Raw genomic sequence first — 21,429 nt, 5'->3', positions numbered from 1 at the left:
CAGAATCATCCAATTCGGTTAATTCGTTCTCGAGTTATGGAATACCATAAAAAAGGGATTCATTTTTATTTATATAGATTCGCTGGTTTCATCCACCTTTATGTGTAAACTATATTGGAATATTTTTTTATAATATCCATCTTATGATGCTGTGCACCATTTTAACCTGTTGAACAGTGAAATTACACAATATTTGTAAATGTAGCCCAGAAAATCCTAGTAATAACAGGAATAGAACAACAAACACGGCTGAACATAATGCAGCATCTTGAAAAGGAAGGACCAGACAACATTCCTAAAGTTTCTAGCAACAACACTTCTGCGTCACCTTTTACAACCTGCAGTTGAAGATGTAAAGCAATCTACACTACAGTATCAAAAATGTCATGTCAGCAAGCAAAGCAAGTCCCACAACTAGTTGAAACAAGCATGAAGCAATCACCTCATCCCTCAAAGACCAAGCTTCTAACCTGTGTTCTCACCACAGAAACTTTCCAAACTGTTTCAGCATTGCCATATAATAAAAATTGTTTTTCTAATTAATTATAATGCAAAATTTATTGTGGTGATCAATATGTGGTTATCATTTGGTGTATTAACTTTTCTCACGAAGAAATAAATGTAGTCGATTATAAAAAAAACATATTATTGGTTACTCATCTTTTGCCCCAGTTTTTTGTGATCCACTGGAAAACTGCAGTTTTGGAAGTTGGAGGTTAGGAACCCAAGATTTATATTACAACTAACTCCCAGCATTGGAGGCAAACTAACTATATATAACCACACTTAACCAAAACGAACTAAAAAGTAACGAAACACAATTTTTCTAATCTGGATCCAAAGTAATAAATAAACATTAATTTTACAGTGTTTTATTCTATTTTACATTTTAGATACAGTGTATAAACTCCAACAAATCTAACATTTTATTTCTTGTATTGATGACACAGGGGAGTTTCTCTTTAGTGGAAAGAGAATTTTGCTTGGTCCCTGATCTTAAAAAGAATATTCGAATCTCCTTTCACTGGGTTGTAGCCTTTCTCATATTTCATTCCAGGGGCCTGAAATCATGAAAATTACATAGTTAACAAAAACTTATGGGTAATAACTTGTCTATATAACTTGTTGTATATATATTTAACGAGTGCTTATGTATAACACATCAAATTTGAAGGTTAGTGGTTCGATCCAAAGGATCTATTGGACACAGATGCCATAATGATATGTTATCAATTAATTAATGATGCTAACTGACTAGACTAACGTTACATAGTGAAAACTCCAGCATTTGAGCCTCTTACAAAAATACATAAATAAATTCCAATTATGTAAAAACATACAAAATAATGCTAATGCATTCAAAATAAATTGAATGCAGATTGTTTTAACATTCCAAACATTATAGATGAATTTAACCACACATTTTAAAAAATTGTTTGGAAGTTATTTTCAAAAACAGTCAATCTGAGTGTGAATAAGTTACTACAAATAGAATCTTCCAGGTTTAGTAATAAAAAAAACACGTGATTTCTTTATCATTACCTAACAATTAAAGAGAGGAACCAGAGCAGTAAAAACACATTTGAAATCTATACATAAAGCTGATAATAAGGATCACAACCTTTTGAGAGAAACATAAGCCGCACACATATCAATCGCGTACTCGAAAGAAAGGCCTTGAAGAGAAACTTCCCCTAAATTATCAGCTTTTCGATTAACCCTCTAAGGGAATGAACCTCAATTAAGGGGCTGCATTTAATTTTACTCAAAATATTGAAGATACATCAGCTGTTAGATTTTTTATATATTTATTGTCTTTACTTTACCCCCGAGATAACCTTTTGCCTCTCATTATAGATGGTCACATTACAATAAAGTTATTAGTTTTGATTTTGCCACACAGTTTAATACAAATACACAAGAGATTTACATTAAAATAAGTATAATTTGTTTTGTAAGTGTGTGCAGCTATTTTTTACAGTAGATTTAGAGACCCTCATTATTCTAGTTTTTTGCCCTTGTTGCGAAGCAATTGACTGACTTAATAGTGTTGAAACTAACTGAATATTTACCAATTCCAACACTTAGTTTACAAAAACAAGTAGAAAAACAAACACATTCAATACTTACAGAAAACCAAACCTCCAGCCACTTCTTGTAATCATCTCCGTCCATGACAAGCTCTGGACAATCAAATCTCGGCACATTGAAATTGTTCATCAATTCAAATTTTTCGTCTGTGTATCTAAAATAGAGAACATCCATAAACAATTGAACTAAATTGTGATACCTAAGACAGACCATGGACTTGGATTCTGGGGTAGACATTCCATCAGTAATTTATTTTTCATTGAAATAGAACCCAATAGAATTAGCCACTCACAAAGTATGCCACCAGCAAAATTATTCTCTGTTAGATTTTAAAACTTTCATATTTTCTACTCTGATAATAGTACAGTAGAACCTCTTTAATCCGAACCTCTATAATCCGAACCCCTATAATCAAAACGTCTACTAATCCAAACGCCTCATTGCTGTACTCTATACACAGTACAGTAGTTCTTTATTGTATACTGTATTTATTGATATACGCACCGTAATTATTTCAATTGTAATGTACAGTACTGTTTATTCCCTATGTTTACTACTGTATTAAATAAACACTGTATTTTACTTTATAAAGCATTTTTAACTTTTCCCTAGCTATTGTTATGTAAAAAACAACAATATGTTCTGTAATCCGAACCATTCAATAGTACGAATTGCCCCCGGTCCCAATTAGTTCGGATTAAAGAGGTTCTACTGTACGAGATTACATAGGTAGGCCTATGGGTAAAAAAACTGGAGAGTGTCTAACCATTCAGCCATAATGCAGCTTTGCCCTACAATGTATGTCGTACACAAACCCTTTACTTAAGTTTAAATCATCAAGTATTTTAGAGCAGTTACAAGTCAAAGGAAGAACCAGGGTAAAACACATTTTTTACATCTATAAGACTTCATTATACGTTTTAGTGGGATAAAAGAGTAAGAAATATTCTAGCTTAAAAAAAAAAAAAAAAAAACATACTCCATACAAAACTGCTAATTTATCAGAATCCAAGCAAGTTATGAAATACAGGGTCCAAAAAGAACTGGCACGTTTTAACATAAATTTGTACTTACAAAATCCTAACTACATGTTAACATTTACATATTTATAGATAGAAAAACTAAAAAAGTTTTGAGTGATATTTAATAAATCTCAATATGGCCACCAATTAAGGCTATGCCGGCGTTAAATCAAAATAAGCACATCTCACACCTATGCTGCATTTCTCGGGTATGGAATTAACATTGCATGGGTAATGCCGGCAGAGCCTTAATAGTGGCCATATTGATATTTACTGAATATCACCAAAAACTTTTTGAGTTTTTTTATCTGTAGATATGTAAATGTTACCATGTACTTATAACATTTGGCTGGTCGCTAAAATGGCGGCAAGTTCGTAGTTGGATCATAATACAGTGACTGAGGTTTGTGTTTGGAGAATCGACCCCAAAAAGGACTTATCCAATCTTTGACCATAAAAGAGTTGTGAGTTGAATGTCGTGTAATTCACCTACCTGCTTCCTCACAATTTGTACTCTTTTTATTTTACTTGACTTAAATCTCTAACATAACCAATTACCCTAACCTCAGTCACATGTCATGTCACTAACCGTTGTCTGCAACTTCGGCTGATTACGTCTACATCAAGTCCACGCCAATTTTTTTTCGCTCCCACTGCCTTCTAGATTTCAAGATCTCCATTAAAGACGTGTACTATATAAAAATCAGAATTTTTAGTAAAACAATTCTTACTTCAGGCATCATGAGGCCCGTTACTCGAAACATGGCAAAACAGTTACAAACAAATTTACAAGAATTTGAGATTTGCCCATTATGTGACAAACATGTGTCTGAAGGTGAAAATGGAATACAGTGTGAGGGTACCTGTATAACATGGTATCATATTAACTGCATGGGAATGCCACTGGAGGATTTTGATCTTTATGTTAAGAAGGTAGTTGGCTTTGAAAAGTGGTACTGTCCTCACTGCGAAGAACCCTCTAATGTACATCAGGAACTGGGGGATTACTCGCAGGTACTGAGTGATGCACTGGAGGACCTTGACATTAATGGCTCTAACATTGATATTTTACCCAAAAGTGATGCATCTATAGATAATGTTCTAACAGTTACTGCTCAGATCGGATCAAGCCTACTGCAAAAAAATTCGGAGCTTCAAAAAGAAAACTCACAATTAAAAGCGACTGTGCTCAGTCTAGAAGCCAAAATTGAAGAAGTTTTAGAAGAAAATCAAAAGCTACTTAACGCGCAAGAGAAACTGTTATAGTTTCTTGAAGAGAAGGATAAGCAATTGGAAAATGAAAAAGTGATTTCTAGGCAGCTTCAAAAATGCAGTGAGGAAAACGACACTGAGTTGGTTCAAACAATTCGTGATTTGGAAGGTAAAATACAAAATTTGGAAAAGGAAAAAATCAAGGCAATCTCGAATCAAAACCCTGTTGTCCCAATGAATAAAGAAGATGATGGAAATGACGACGTCACGGTTTTGGAGAACTTCTGTACTGATTTCGAATTGAATGAACTTAGAAATAAGTGCCTAGAACTAGAGCATGCTATATTACTACTCCAGAGTGATGTTAATAAATTAAAGAGTGGCCCCGAAGAAAGTTTATCTGCTAAGACTCAAAGAAAGCCAACTCCACTGGCTAGTGGTATAAATGCAGTTGAGTTGAACCCTAAACCTCAAGACACGTCTACAACAGTAAATTTTAGCAAATCCCCTCCAATATTTGCTGTTGTGAGAGGGAAGGAAGAAAGCTTGGAAGAATTTTTTAACTACCACTTAAAGGATTTTCTAGTAAGACAGGCCATAGGTACTAAGCTTACTCTTCGCCCAGAATGTGCCAACTCAGACAACATAGACACAATCACGACAAAGAGCCAAGATTCTAATCAGCCTCTCGGGAACTTGGATGCAAGTGCTCGTTTGGGGGCTTCGTGTTTGACTTCAGCTGGTGGATCTTTTTTAGACGGAGGTCAGAGTGGGAAAAGTCGATGGAAGCCGACACAACGGTAACTCCACATCAAAACCCGATAACCAAGGATAGAAAACTTAAGGTTTTTCATCAAAACGTAGATAGAATCTCCAACAAAATTGAAAGGCTTAATCATCTGCTCCATACTTACTCGCCAGATTTGGTTGTCTTAACTGAACACGGGAAGAACCGAGATGAGATCCTCAACACTAGGCTTATGGGCTACTGCTTAGTATCAGCTTTTGCACGTCAAGATACTCCAAAAGGAGGGGTAGCTATTTACAGAAAAAATACAATGGAGAATGTCTCAAGCTTGCATTTGGAACTCCGCAGTATCCCTCTGGTATGTGAGATTTCGGGTGTGTCAATCAAGCTCAAAGACAGGAAATCGCTTTTTGTTATTGGTGTATATCGCCCCCCTAACAGGGATCGTAACCTTGTTGACGAAGCCTTTCGGCTCCTGTCTGACACCTTGAACTCTTTGCCTTCAACATTCAGGTCCAAAGTTATACTTATAGGTGATGTAAATATAGACCGACTGAAGCCTTCGTTGGATTGCTCTCTTTTTAATGACCTTTTATTATCCCACAACTTAACAAGAGAGCAGCTACCAGCAACCAGGATTACCCCTACTACCAAAACATCTATTGATGCTGTGTGTACTAATTTCAGCAAAGACATAATCTGGGAGATATTAAATGCTTCAATCTCGGATCATACTGGACAACTGTGCTATCTTTCTTTTCCTGCTGAGCACACACAAACTAATACATCAACCCGCAGACACATTAACGCCAAGAATCTTCACAATCTTAAGCTAAATCTTGCAGAGGAGAATTGGAACGCTGTCTTTAGTTCTGTTACCGTGGATGATGCATACAACTCCTTTATGCAGTTACTCCTTGAAAACATTGACGTAACTTGTCCTCTGAAAAAGTCTAGACGTAATCACAAACCCGAGATGTCTGCAAAATATGACCACGAAGCTAGACTCCTAAAACAAGAGTTTCTAGATGCTCAGAGAAAGTTCTTGCTCACCAACTGTATCCAGGACAAACAAGAAGCTTCTAAACGGAAGAAGGCTTATGATCTTAAACTTAGATCTCTTAGAAGAGAAATAAGTGCATCTAAGATAAATCAAGCCGTCAACAAAAGCAAAGCCATATGGCAGACCATCAACTGCGAGCGTAATAGCAGATGTGACGTTTCCTCGAACTCAGTCAAACTGCAAATCGAAGGAAGGGAAGTGGAGGACCCTGTCGAAGTTGCCAATTTGTTTAATCACTACTTTGCAACTGTGGCTGAAGAAACAATAAGGAACAACCAAAACCAGGAAACCAAAAAGCAAGATCGATCGACCAGAGTTTCTAGCACTGACAAACACAATGTAGTCTTTCCAATGCACAACCTCAAACCGGTATCCCAAACGGAGCTCTTAGAAGTGATTAACTCCCTCAAACCTAAATCATCAACAGGGATAGATGGAATATCAGCTAGGATAGTGAAATCCTGCAGACAGGAGCTTCTGCTGCCCTTGCTTCACGTAATTCAATTATCACTCACACAAGGTAATTTCCCATCGAACATGAAGACAACGAAGATCTCTCCCCTACACAAAAAAGGAACTCGACTTGACATTGGGAACTATCGACCAATATCTTTGATTCCAACCTTTTCGAAGATCCTGGAGAAGATTGTCTTGCAGAGGCTATTAGAACATCTTTTCTCTAATCAACTCTTGACAGAGAGACAACATGGTTTCGTCAAGGGAAAATCCACAACCACGGCACTTATTGACTTCGTAGAGTCCGTCATTGATGATATAGACAGTGGTAACAACGTTGTCGGCATTTTTGTTGACATGAGTAAGGCGTTTGACTGCCTGAGCCATGACTTGATCATCTCAAAGCTTAGCTCCTTGGGAGTATGTGGAACGGCTCTTGGTTGGTTTACTCAGTATCTGAAGGGTCGAACGCAGCTAGTCGAACTCAGCCACTCCAGGAATAGGACTATCACCACCGTTAGATCTGAAGTACGCCCAGTGTCCAGAGGAGTTCCACAGGGATCCGTCCTGGGACCGGTACTTTATATCTTATCGACGAACGACCTTCCAGATACCACCGAACCCTTCAGTAAAGCTATAATGTATGCGGATGACACTGTCTTGCTTTCTTCAAACTCACCCATCAACAACGTAGAAGTCAATGCCTACATTGGTTTGAGCCTAGCTGCGGAGTACTGCGACAATCATGACCTTGTTTTCAACGCCTCAAAAACCAAGCTAGTTTCATTTAGCAACAGGAAAAATTTCGTCTGCTGTATTCCCGACATTGACTCTGTTAGCTCTGTAAGACATCTAGGTGTCATCATTGACGAACATCTCGCTTGGGACGAACACATTGAAGCACTCTGCCATAAGCTAAGCACCGCAATTTTTGCACTGAGAAGAACAATGGCTGTGAGCACAGAAGAGGCGGCACTAACAGCATACTATGCCCTTCTTGAGAGTATTCTCTGTTATGGCATTGTGGTGTGGGGTGGATCGTCGGCACAGAACCTTAACAGAGTTCTAATCATGCAAAAGAGGGCTGTTCGAACCCTGACTGGCATTGAGACAACAGATAGTTGCAGACCAGAGTTTAGGAGGTTAAAAATCCTGACCGTAGTCAACCTCTTCATACTACGGACTCTTACCATTGTCGACTCTTCCAGGACCTGTCGTCATCAGGAGGTGCACTCATATAACACAAGACGAAGAAATGATTACAACCTTCCTGCTCACAATACAAGGCTCTATGAAGAGAAACCCTCATACATGCGTGCCAAGTTTTTTAACGTCCTTCCCGTCCACTTGAAGTCTCTTCAACCCAGAAAACTGAAGAAAGAACTAAAGTGCTGGCTGTTACATAGACCATTTTATAGCCTGAATGAGTATTTGTCTTGGCAAGAACTTGAATAAATCATCACTGCAAGAACTCTGATCATCTATTTTTTATTCTTAAAAAATAACTATTTGTATTGACTTTTATATAGCAACTGCACAATTCTGTATTGACGCCCTTTCAATCTTAAAGATTGTAAATAAAGTATTCTTGTATCTTGTATCTTGTATCTTGTATCTTGTATATCTATTGTATGGCTTGGTTTCTGCCTTTTTTACCACTTCTTGGAGATTTTACGTAGGTGATATTCTTTGGCGTATTGCATCTTTAGACGAAACTTGGGTTGGTAAAATTATTACAATGGAAAAAAGCGAGAAATCCTGAACAATTTGATATAGGCTAAAAATAAAACTGAATTAAGAATATGCTACATTTCTTGAGCAATCATTGAAATAACCGATTTGCAAACAATGGAAACATAGAAAAAGTCATAGAACACAACCAAGTAGAAGAAAAGAAATAATGTTTTTTTTTTATTTATGATCGTTATTATAGACAACCTAATGCGGCTATGAGAAGGAAAAATTTGTAGAAACACTAAAAAACAATATCAGCTTTTTAAGAAAAGATAAGATATTTACAAAAGATTTTGATTATATCAAACTGTTGTGTACATCGTGAGTATTTCCATAATCTTTGAGTCGACTTTTATAAAGTCATCGGAAATTATGACCGTTATTTGTTTTAAAATAACGCCTGTAATGCTTCGCAATTGCTCGAATTCGAGCAACAGGTACACTAGTTTTGTAGTAAATTTGATTACAGTACTTTGGTTTTTCTGAGATGACAAATTAAAAATAATTTTCAAAGTATTCATTACATTTCGCTTTTAAGTAGAATCACGGTATTCACTTGAAAGGCGGGCTCAGGCATTATCCTGTCCTACCTTTCTGGTGAAGTAGCTTGCCCTTGCCTGAACTAAATGTGAGACAGAATGTAATACTGTAATTTAAACATAAACTTAGTGAATACAATTTAAAAACTACAGTGGAAAGGCTCACATCATCCGCTTATCTGACCACTCCTGTTCGTTCCACAACCGCCAATCCTCGAGTTTCTTGTCGTACTTGGTGTATTTGTCAAAGTCGATCCGCTCGATATCCTCCACCACAACCTCCACGTCTCCGCCATCGGACCAGTCGTAAACCAGCAACTCTGCGTGATTACTACCAACACAAACTTTTGTTAAATTCAAAAATAGTTTCCAGAGGAACTTTTGTAGAAAATAATTGTAATTTGTGGGCCTTAAAATATTCGGTGTGATGTTAGAAGATAACGCTAGGCCTATTAGAGTGAACTTAGCCTACAGCTTTTAACCAGTTTGGGATGCATATGATTGTGACGGTTGCAACCAAATAATTACATTAGATTTCATGTTCTATGTTAATTTTTATTTGTATGCATAGTGTTGAATACTAGACAAAAATTGAACATGCTAAATTCCTAATCTGCTGATGAAGAACTAGGATGATCTAAAATCTTTAGGCCTACAGAATCAATGATATGACAATTGATACAAGGCCTATGTAGTTGTTTATACTATGGGTTGTTTATAAGGCCTATGTAAGTAGATAACATCAAGAATTATGTAAAGGAGTCAAGGCTACTTGACATTTTAAAACATGGCTGTTTAGTTATCTTGATATTCGAGGTACTTGACTGGAAATAAGTACTATGCTGCCTACAATATGTAACCTGATCATACTACATGAGAGTGTTTAAATTAAATCAAACACAATGTACCGGTATGTGAAATAAAATAAAAACCCTAAAGGGGGAAATAATCCTTGGATAATGGATACTAAATACATTATAACATTTTAAGACATGAATAAGATACAGTAGGTAGGTCTACTTCATTGATCAATTACAGTACACTCTGGATTACACGAGCTCTTGGGTTATCCTAGGTCGTTTTAGGCCTAAATATATATATATTCTTTATCTCCAGTCGGAAAACAACAATAATTACATTTTCAGGAATGATTCTGTGGAAAATAGAGCGAAAGTAGCAAGTAATTTGTTATTTTTTAAAATTAATACTTTAAATAATGATTAGCCTATACATTATTTTAACGTACAAATGATCCAAGGTCACCTACAAAATAGAAATCACACACTACTAGGTTGGCCGCTAATCATTGGTACTTATACTTACTTACTTATACTTTCTTATGAAATGGCAACCATACAAAGTAGGTATTTTAAGCCAAGTATGAATGGAGATGAGTGTAGGATGAGTGGCGCGATCTTGTTGTCTTGTTAGTGACTAAGGCCGACATTCCTTAGACACAGCTGTTAATTAATAGCCCAAACAGCTAATGGCAACTAAGGGACCTACAGTTTGTAGTGGAATCCGAACCACATTTTTTCCTTGGTATATACGAATTGGTAAGCTGGACGAGAGTCGTCTGAAAAATGTCATCAAAAGCAGTGGCATTTCTGCTTGGGCTTTGCCGGCTCGTATCGCCTTTTGTCAGTGTTGTCATTGCAAAAGTTTTAATATTGACATGATTCTGTCAAGTTTAGTTAAAGTCAAACAAAAATTATTTTTATAGCCTACTTTAAGAACTATATGGATCCACCTTATTCTGTTTTTATTTAATCCTGCAGAGTGTTGACTTAGCATAATTTAATAAAACTGTAATTTGCCAAGACAATTTAAGAAGTGTTAATTTAAGCACATGTTTGATTTTTGTTTTTCTTAATAACACTGCCTTATTAAAATACCCCCGCCGCAGCAAACCTGCAGACTAAGCGAATTTCCATTTCCCTGAATGGATTTACACTAAAATGTCTCCTTAAAATTATCACATTTATTCCCTATTTAAATAGAATCAGTTTAAAACATACTTAGGTTTGCTGCAACAGGGAGGGTAAAAGTGTTTTTTATGTAAAATGTTAATAGTTAGTAAGAAATAAAAACATTTTCCAAATTTGGGCAAAATATGTTTATAAACAAGCAAACTACAACAGCTTACTTATTCTCCATAAGAATAACATGGGAATTTTGAATTTACAATTTTTTGGAATTTTCTCCGTAACCATTAGGCGCATTATAACGCTTCAATATACTAAATTATTTGTTTTTTTAAGCTCTACAAAATAGTTTCGAAAGAAATTGCAAAATTTTATGTTTTTTGGGTCAAAAATGGGAAAAACCCATTTTTACCCCATAACAGCCCCCATAAACCCCCGTTCCCATGGTCCGATCATGCTGGTTCGCGAACTCGTTCGAATAAACGTAGGTTTACACGTTTGTACCAAATTTCATCAAAATCGGATCATTTTTGCTCGAGTTATCGCGCTAACGGACACATATATATATATATATATAAACATCCTACTAATATTATAAATGAGAAAGTTTGGATGTATGGATGTATGGATGTATGTTTGTGACAAGTGAACGCGAAAAATACTGGTCGGATTGGGCTGAAATTTGGCATGATGATAGCTCACATTCCCGATTAACATATAGGCATATTCTTATTTCAAAAATCCTTTCGGGCTCCGCCCCAGTGGCTCTGGAGTTTCCCATGTTAACCTTATGAGAAATGAAATTATTGAATCTTAACAGCTGTTTCAATTAAACAAGTTGGTTCTGTTCTGTGATGTTCAATAGCATTAAAGTTACAAAAATTACCAACAGGGTGCAGCACTATTATTTCTTTTACATTTATGACAACAGCTAATTTGCAACCAAAAGGTGAGTGAGCGTAGCGAACGAACTTCAACCTGGAGGCGAGTTAGCGTAGAGAACGAGCTAACCTGAAGGCAAGTGAGCGCAGCGAACGAGCTCCAACCTAAAGGTGAGTGAGCGTAGCGAACGAGCTCCAACCTAAAGGTGAGTGAGCGTAGCGAACAAACTTCAACCAGGACGTGATTGAGCCATGCGAACGAGATAATCTTGAAAATTAAGAAGTTAAACGGGGCAAAGCCCGCGGGTTACAGCTAGTATATATATATATATATAAATATATATATATATATGAATTTGAACGCATGGTGTTTTTGACCTCTAGGGACCTCAAAACGAAAAAAAAAATCGGTCCCGGGTCCAGGTCTTACCGTGAGTACTACGGTAATAGCTTATTCCCTATATGGGAAATTCGCTAAAAAGACATTTTCCATGAAAATACCAATTTTTGATTATTTTGTATCTTTATGCATTGTTATTAAAACATAAACTTTACAGTCTTTGACTTCCTTATGTGTTACCTACCGTAATCCCTAACCTCAAAATCTAAGATACCTTCGTATTATCCGAGATTCTCGGTAAACGAGGTAGTCTCAGTCCCAACAACCTCGGTTAATCGGGAGTGTACTGTGCATACATAGGTTTAAGGTAATTGTGCTCAGGCTTGTAATTTCCTTGTGATTATGTCTTATTGATCATTGAACAACTTCCAGGGATACTCAATTCCAAACTTCAATTCATTACACCATGCTTTTGATCAATTCCCTGACCCAACAACCAATTCATCTAATCATGGCGGCTTTAGAGATCTTTTGTTTTAAACAACCTTGGGCGCTAGAGATTTCAAGTAGGCCTAGAGGATTCCGATGCTCACAAATAAAATTTATTGTATTAGATAGACATAGCCTATTCTTAACAAAGTTATTTACATGCTCGTTAAAATGTGTCACATAAATCTCCCAAATCTTCTCTCAACCTAACTTACATAATGTTTGGGAATACTTTTGCAAAATATGCCTAAGCTGCCAACAGTTAAGGAAAAAGTGATCACAGAATACTGTGCTGTGCATGTTTTACCTGATTTCCTTGAGGTATGCCCGCTTGTAGTTTTCCTCTAGTGCATTTAGAAAGGATGGGGAGAGAGCTTTGGAGTTCTGCTCGTGCGGCCGACCCCTTTGCTTCACCTTCTCTAGGATCTTGGGCACGGGAACATCCAGGTAGATTGCTAGGTGAGGCCTCATTAACTCGAACATTGAGTGTCTCTTAAGATCATAGTAGATGCTCTTGGCTAAAACAACAAATATTATCTGATTAGTAATTGAAAATATTTTATGATTTCAAAACAGGTTTTACTTTCTAATTAATTGGCAGTCAACGGCAATGTATACCATTCACATTTTATCAAGGAGATAATAACAGATCAATGACTGAAATCGGTGGGGTTGAGACTATTTATTCGTTCAATTTGACATTTTTCAAACCAAAAAGCAAGCACTCCGATTTTACAGCCTACCAAATTTTTCCCATCGTATAGGCTTACAACACTCACCAGTTTTACTAATGAAACCTTCTTTCTCCATTGCTTCAGCGTATACATAATCGCTGTAGCAAGATTTGTCCATGACCACTCCCTGACCTAAAACAAACAATAAGGTTTGAAAACCGTATTAGGCTTAATGGTTTAGCTACCTAGGGCATGTCAATTTGCCAGTGGCATTCGTCTGCACGGGTTTGAATCCCCTCATGTGTGTTTGGAGCAATATACTGCAACCACTGGGATTAGAAGGTGTTTGGTGTTGAGGTGTTTATAATCATTGGTTTATACATAGGTAGGCCTACTGTACACCTTGAATCATCAGATTGGGCGAATCTTTTAACTAAGTGGTTGTTGGTGTATCCCATAAATAAACATGCCATTTTGCTATTTTTTACAAATAAATAGTTTTTAGCTACTTCCTCTTTATATCTATTATCTTATAAGATTTTAGTAAATAACGATATTTTGTTGAATCAATCAAAGGGTTAACTTAAATCAAAATAGAACAAATTATCACCTGTGTTCATGACATGGGCTAAAGCATCAATGTACTGAGAGTATTTTAGCTCAAACAGTATCAATTGCATAGTGGCAGCATTAAAATGGTGGGGATCTTCGCAAAAGTTTTTGGTATCATAGGATCTGCACGATTTAGGCAATTTTGGATCCAACTGCCTCATATCATACCCGTAATTGTTTATGTACCACATATCCATATTTCCCTCAGGCATGTACAGCATATCTAATTCCTCAGCGAGTTGTTTGGCAAAAGCAGTTTTTCCTGCAGCAACAGCACCATCAACAACAATTATCTTGGAATTCTCATCAAACCTGTAAGTGGTGCGGTCAAACCAACTTCGTAGCATGGTGTATTTCTTGGTCTTGTAAGGAAAAGGAGGGATTCTCTGATAGTCTGGGTCACGATTGCTCTTTCCAACTATTGATCTCATAAAAAGTAAACCTACATTCGAATTTCCTTGAGAGGTCAAAATCTTACGACTAACAGGGGCTAAATGGGCTACAGCTTTAGGAAGATTTAAACCCAATATAACGGTGGCCATGATTATGATCTATTAATTAATTAACTTCAACACCAAAAGAGTCTTATTATTTAGGTCTTCAAACGAACTTAACACTGACAGATATCCACAGTCACAAATTATAAATCTAGACTACTTGAAGTAAAAGACATTCCCCGACCCCAACATCCATTAGCAGAAAGCAGAAAGAAAAGCTAGAACACAAAAACAAGAACGACAGTAAGATACACAGCCAAACAGCAGGAGCAGACAGCATTCACAGCCATATGTAACAATCGCCAAGTTAGCCAACAGTAGTTTGAATCGAAAGTTTGTACACTGTTCAGTATAATGTATAATTTTTTTCTAGTAATCGTGGTACAGTACAAACAAGTAAGCCCACGTTTATTCGAACGAGTTCGCGAATCAGCTTGATCGGATTATGGTAACGGAGGTTTATTGGTTAACATTTTCCCCATTTCTGACCCTAAAAACACCAAATTTCACAATTTCTTTCCAAACCGTTTTGGTGGTGGGGCACACGGGAGGGACTAAGGCTAACATATCTTGTTAGTGTCAGCGTTCGCCGCTAGAACTGCTAAGTTGAAAAAAATTTAAACTATTATTTTTTTAATTTTTAGTTATAAAATTAACTTTTTAATTATAAACCATTGTTTTAAAATTATAAAATAAATTTTTATTTAACCTAACCAACCAGACTTGCTGATAATATAAAAACTGTATAAGATAAAAATCGAATTAATGATTACTTATAATTTTTAATTAATTATAAAATTAATTAAATTAATTTTAAAATTTAGTATTATAAAATTAAACTGTCATAACCTAACCTAACCAACCAAACTTGCTGATATGAAAAATTTGTTGACAAAAAGTTAGTGCTGCCAGCGAGATTTGAACTCGGGACCTCCTAAACCTCGATTCGAAACGCTACCAACTACGCCACGAACGCCGTTGAAATCTCACCGTTTCGTTACGGTAATCGTGTCGCCTGAAGAGAAGACATTCAATGGTCTAGTGGTCCAATGGTTCAATGGTGGTTAGTGGTGTTAGCCACTAGAGATATGACGTCACTACACCTTTAGCCTTAGTCCCTCCCGAGTGCCCATTCCCCGTTTCGGAGCTAAAAAACAAACCTGCAGACTAAGCAAATTTCCAATTGCCTGATTTTCCCTTAGATCAAATCTATTTAAATTGGGCTTAAGAGTACCTAGGTTTGCTGCTACAAGGAGGTTAATAAAAGGGTTTAAAAAAAAAAAAAAGAACATGAATAGCTTAGTATAAAATAAACAAATTTAACAATACAGTAGATAGATATACAAACAGAAAGATTGAAATTCCCTTAGTCAACAGGTTTGCTGTGTGGGGGGTGTTGTTATTTCTGTTTAGTTATTACCGTGACAATAGCCATGACGGACATCAAAATCTACAAAATGCTGTGGAAATCTAATAGACCATGAGCCACCAATATGAAACCCTCCCCCCCCCCGTGGGAATTTATGACTTATACTTTTTTTTGTTGGTGGGTATTACCTACCAGATTAAGAATTCAGTTGTTTGCTTCTTTTAAATTACAGCATATTCCAAAAAATTAAGAAAAACTATTAAAAAAAAAACTGTTTTATTTAAATTACAAAAGGGTAGCCTGCGTTAATTACTGGTGCAATATTCTTTATGGACTTCTTCAGTATGTATTCAAAGACTTCAAATGAAAATAAAAAAGTCAAAAAAATACCCCCGCTGCAGCAAACCTGCAAGCAATGCGGATTTCAAATTGGCCTGAATTGATTTTTAATTAAATCTATTTAAATAACATTAGATTTAAAGAGTACCTCTAGGAAAGCGATTTTAAGAGATTCTAATTAAATTAAATAAATTTTATTGAGACATTTTAGACGTAAATTTTACTGGAATGTAAGGTTCCAGTAAAATTAACGTCTAAAACTTCGTTTTCCTCGTATCAAAATCGGATTTGCGGCAATAATTTTATTTTTTTAAATCTCTTGAAAATAATGTGCCGATTGATATGGGTTTCCGTTTTAAAAAAATTCAACCCTGTTTGTGGGTGGGGGGTAAATTTCAAAATATCACCAAAAACAACCTTACATTACCCTAGAAACGTGTATTGAAGCTTGTCTGAATTTATGAATATTTGTGCTGAGACCATTCATTATTTGGCATGTTAACCCGTTGTTCCTTATTTTTACCATTAGCTAGGATTTTTTTCCCAATCCCGTGGGATCTTGATTTTGGACATCTCAAGAACGTTTCTCCAAATCCTCTTCTCTCTTTCAATGTTTTTAATAGTTACATCTAAATAGGTATCCGCAATAAAGTATATCCGGAGTTTCGGAAAACAACTGAGAGCAATCTGTGCTAGTTCACCAGAGGTTTCTGGAATATTAGTAAGAACCTAAAAGTAAGCCATACCGTCAATACATACATGCAATAATATGTAATAATACATACATTCTTCAATCTTGAGAGGTTCGTCTATACCCTTGTTCTCCAAAGCATGGAGCAGTTTGGCCTTCTCTGTTATGGTTGGGCATCCATTGACAGTGGCTGATGCCCATGGTACTGGATCTAATGGGTATGTCATCAGCTTCTCAAGGTTAATATCACGTTCCTGGGACAGCAGTAAAACTCCAGAAAAATATTTCTTAGTGCTCTTATCTCAACTAATCTGTTTGCATGCAGCTTTCCCCAGATTATCTACATTGAGTAAATTGTCTTCCACCGATTCGGGTACAGGTCTTCCAGCTGATAAACAGACCATCTAGGAATTCTGATCACGGTTTTCAACTTCAAGCAGAATAATGCATTGTTCAAAAGCATCAAGTACAGTACTTGCAAAATACTTTGCTCACTTCGTTTCATTTAATTTGCTTGCATGTCTCTGAGAACAATCTGATGACTTCACCATACTTGCATTTTAAAATTCTAACTTGCTGTGGGCCGGTCCTACGCACAGGAATCAACTAATCAAATCAAATGAAACTAAAAAATCTATACTAAAGTACCCATGCTGCACTGCGGGGTTAAAATAAATATCATATCCGAGAAATAATCAAATTTATTATTTTTGGTTGTGTAATACAGTATCCTAAACTTAACTGATTCAAACCATCAATAGCTCAAATTAAAGCCTATAATTGAATGATTATTTTGAGTCTAAAACATATAAAAAAACGTAAACAATACTGGAGCTATTGATATTCAATCATAGAAAAACCTTATAATTTTTTTTTTATGTTGGATGTTCACCTTGCGTTTGCTTGAAAACCGTCCGATTTGAATAACTAATATCTTAAATGCAAGCCGGTATTTCACTGAAGGTTCTTAGACCAAAATATATAGGGTTATATCATTACAAATGGTAAAAAACTGTACAATTTAAATTGAAATACGAATTAAAAAATATATCAAACCTATGTTTTTTGGTCGAGTAATAAAGTAGATAAATATACGATGATGCTTGATGTGAAATATATGTGTGCATACTACCAATTTAAGACCTCAATCATGAAGATCGGACGTGTAGAAGAGCCAAAGAAACTCGGAAAAGAAAAAAAACAAATTTAACTCCCTTTAGAAATACATGGGGGGTAAATTTAATTTACGTATAAGCCGAGTGGGACTGTCGATAAATATATACTGATGCTTGATGTGAAATCTGTGCGTGCATACCTTCAATTTGAGACCTCAATAATGAAAATCGGGTGGGTAGAAGTGCCAAACGAACTCGGAAAAGAAAAACCAAATTTAACTCCCATAAGAAATACATGGGAAAAAATGTTGTTTACCTATAAGCCGAGTGGGACTGTAGGCAACTATATGCCGATGCTTGATGTGAAATCTGTGCGTTAATACCTTCAATTTGAGACCTCAATCATGAAAATCGGTCGGGTTGTAGAGCCAAACGAACTGGATAAAGAAAAACCATTTTTTTAAATATATATATTCATGATATTTTCGTGTTTTCCAGAACATGCTGTAATTCACAAGTGGCAAACACCTAAAACCTTAAAGTACATGTCAATACAAACCAAAAAATGTATATGTCGAAAATTCCCATCGGGGGGGGGGAGGGGGGGGTAAACGCCAGCCTCCGCTCTATAAGCGTTCCACCACAGATCTAGAAAAGCCATATAAATGTCAACATAGTTGAGAGGCCTGCTGCCTGGAATAAGAGTGAACCTGAATACATGAAAAGGGGGACCACTTGGTATACGGATGGCTCGAAAAAGCCAACGGGCACTGGGGCTGGAATATATGGAGGTAGACACAAGGCGCGTAAGCCTGGGGAAATGGCCACTGTATTCCAGGCAGAAGTTGTTGCTCTGTCCGAGTGTGCAAGAGTGTGTTTGAAGTGTGGTCTTACCTTACAGGCCACACTGTATACCTACATGAAGTCCGAGTTCAGAACTCGGTGGACAGCAAAGCAGAACTAATGGCACTTGCCAGTTTAGATTTTACCTCTAAGGCTGTATGAGACTGTCATTAGGCCATGAAAGCCCTGGAAAAGAACAACGGTTATCCTTAATTGGGTTCCAGGGCACAAAGGTGTATTGCTGGCAATGAGGGAGCTGACAAGTGGGCAAAAAGGTGCTCAGCGGCCTTTGGGTATTCTATGGACATCTATACACAAGATGGGAATTCAAGTTGAAAGCCTATGTAGGAAATGTGGCGAGGAGGAGGAGACAGCCTTCCAAGTGATATTTATGTGCCCAGCCCTACAAGGTCTGCTTGAGATCCCTTGGCCTATTGACTGGAGATCAAAGGGAAGGACAGGTCACCATAGTCAAAAGGATCTCATGGTTCACAAAGGACCTGGGATTTGATGGAGAATGAGGGTGCACAATAAGCTGTTCCAGCTGCGCTGCAATCCCATAGTTACTTGTAAGCCTGGCCCTCTATAAAAAGGTTCTGCTGGCGTCGCTATGTAGAGTCACACCGCTACTGTTTTGTCGCTTACCCAGGAAGGGGCCTTAGGCCGGTTGTATGTTGAATCGCAGGCGACCCAACTCATGCAAGGTAAGTTTCACCATACAAGTCTCATATGCGGGCCATATATTGAGGCGCAGCACACACACTTCAGCCAATATCGATGATATAGATTAAATATACTAACTTACCTTTTGTTAGTTAGTCTATGATATTTTGAACTCCCCAATGATAGTATAACTCCCCTGAGTCTGTTATGGAAATTGAATTTCTTTCCTATTTTTAATTAATAATTACATTAAGAAAATGGTCACCGTTTTCCAAGATGGTGACTTACTTCAAAAACCGGTCGGTACTTTCCTGTTAAAGGGAACATTCATTATCATCGATGATTTTTTTCTCGATGTATCGATATTAACAAATTGAAACATATCAGCTGACAACTTCGATAGCCTATATAAATACTGTTCAGAATCAACAAACAATAATTAATCAATAAACAATAATTGGAATGAAACTGTTCTAAACTAACCTAACAAAACTAACCAAACTTGCTGTAACATTTAAAAACTCCGTTTAATATTCTCCACTCACCTTTTCTTTTATCAAACGGAATTTTTAAATGGTACAGCAAGTTTGGTTGGTTATGTTAAGTTAGCTTAGAAGAATTTCATTATCCATATAATAGACTATACTTTAGCTTTAAGATCAGCTGTCAATTTGTAATGTATCATAAAGGAAAACAAAAATAGGTATCGATGTATCGAAAAAAATCATCGATAATAACGAATGTTCCCTTTAACAGGAAAGTACCAAAATTTATAGTAGGTAAAACACCAGATATCTTATTTATGTTTTGGAATGTAAATAAAATAATTTTAAGACTAACTTATTTATCCCTGATGTTTTAGGAGCTGTAAAATGTTAAATATTGGAAAAATTGGCTTGCTGTGTCATTTTGTACAATTAGCTGATTTAAGAATCATCAAAAGTCCTTCAGTTAGTTTAATAGCAATCCTTTGACCAGCAAACACTTGTTTATCAATGTATATCAATTGGTGCACCATTTACAAAATAATAATTATTTTAGGCACAAGAACAGAATGAAATGATACAAACAAATATATTGCAAATAAAAATAAAAAAAAAACTTCTCTGTACCACCAACATCTTGTGCTAAAATAGTCAAGACAACTTGGAAGTACAATGACCAGTATGCCTATTCAGCCAGTTTAGCCGGCAGTTCGTTCAAGATCAGTTTTAAAGCCAGAGTATTTGACTTAAATATTGACCAAATACCATGGGAGAATCATAACAAAATACTTGGTTTCCTTATATTATATTATATTATATTTTATTAAGCCTCTTCTGTTAGATAATTTTATTTGAGTAGCTATCTACTTCGGAAATAATTTGGCTCATAATATCTTGAAACAGATTGCCAGGGGTAAAATATGCCATTTAATTTCTGAATACAATATTTTTACAGCCCAAGTTTGGCATGTCAAGAAAACATTGCTTTGCCATAGAATCAATCTTTATATCAAAGACAAGAAATTGTATACATTATCACTTTATTGTGATACCTACAACATTGTAATATTTTTCATTACTAGTCTCAAAAGTTACTTATTGCGGGGAGAGATTGCGTTTTTAGTGGAAAAAGCTATCGAGCCCCGCAATGGCACTTTTGAGACGAGCGTTGAAGATTATTTTTCATTACGATATCGAAAAACTTGTAAACAACATGAATAGTTTTATTTATTCAACTTAGTACCAAGAAAAAAAAACAAACTCATAATCAGGGTGTCTAGTTTATTTCCATTATAAAATCCAAGACTAATTCCAGACTTTTCAAGACTAATTCCAAATTTTTCAAGACTAGTTTTTCAACAATTAGTGGGTGTTGATACCAAAAAGTAACGATTCTCAATTCTTGATACCGATACAAATTGTTATAGCTTAACCAAATTTTCTAAATAATACTACACTAACCCCTGTCTTTGTCATAAAGTAGTATTATGATAATGTGGTGTTTTCAAGTAAAGAAATAATGCAGCAATAAAAAATTCTAACTAGCAAATTTGGTTTTTTTTGTCAAGAAATCTTCCGCGTACCGTACGTTTAGACATCTTCATTGACTGCAGCGGTTACAGAAACGTGATCGTCGTCGTC

General features: G+C 36.2%; 1 protein-coding gene across 1 annotated transcript; it reads right to left on the bottom strand.

Annotated features, from left to right (window-relative positions):
• Nucleotides 1-856: 856 nt before the first annotated feature.
• On the bottom strand, nt 857-14,510 carry LOC128992746 (NADH dehydrogenase [ubiquinone] 1 alpha subcomplex subunit 10, mitochondrial). The gene is made up of 6 exons (XM_054416476.1): nt 13,785-14,510; nt 13,280-13,366; nt 12,808-13,018; nt 9,032-9,196; nt 2,131-2,245; nt 857-1,061 (listed from the first exon to the last, which is right to left on the bottom strand). Exons 1-6 carry the CDS (start codon nt 14,326-14,328, stop codon nt 963-965), a joined length of 1,221 nt encoding a protein of 406 aa, XP_054272451.1. The 5' UTR covers nt 14,329-14,510; the 3' UTR covers nt 857-962.
• Between the last annotated feature and the right edge of the window lie 6,919 nt (nt 14,511-21,429).

This window comes from Macrosteles quadrilineatus, unplaced genomic scaffold, assembly GCF_028750875.1.
Source record: "Macrosteles quadrilineatus isolate MER2022 unplaced genomic scaffold, UCM_ALF_1.0 Scaffold_4__1_contigs__length_99947679, whole genome shotgun sequence".
Classification (NCBI taxonomy): domain Eukaryota; kingdom Metazoa; phylum Arthropoda; class Insecta; order Hemiptera; family Cicadellidae; genus Macrosteles; species Macrosteles quadrilineatus.
The sequence above is the reverse complement of the archived record's forward strand: the minus strand, read 5'-3'. Positions and strand labels throughout refer to the sequence as shown.

Bases quoted from the DNA above. Each gene is read 5' to 3' on its own strand.
- LOC128992746 (XM_054416476.1), bottom strand. From the start codon at position 14,328: ATGGCCACCGTTATATTGGGTTTAAATCTTCCTAAAGCTGTAGCCCAT. The intron at 2,246-9,031 runs GTGAGCCTTTCC...TCTCTATTTTAG, and splicing joins TGGTCAGATAAGCGGATGAT to ATACACAGACGAAAAATTTG. The intron at 1,062-2,130 runs GTAAGTATTGAA...TCATGATTTCAG, and splicing joins GGCTGGAGGTTTGGTTTTCT to GCCCCTGGAATGAAATATGA.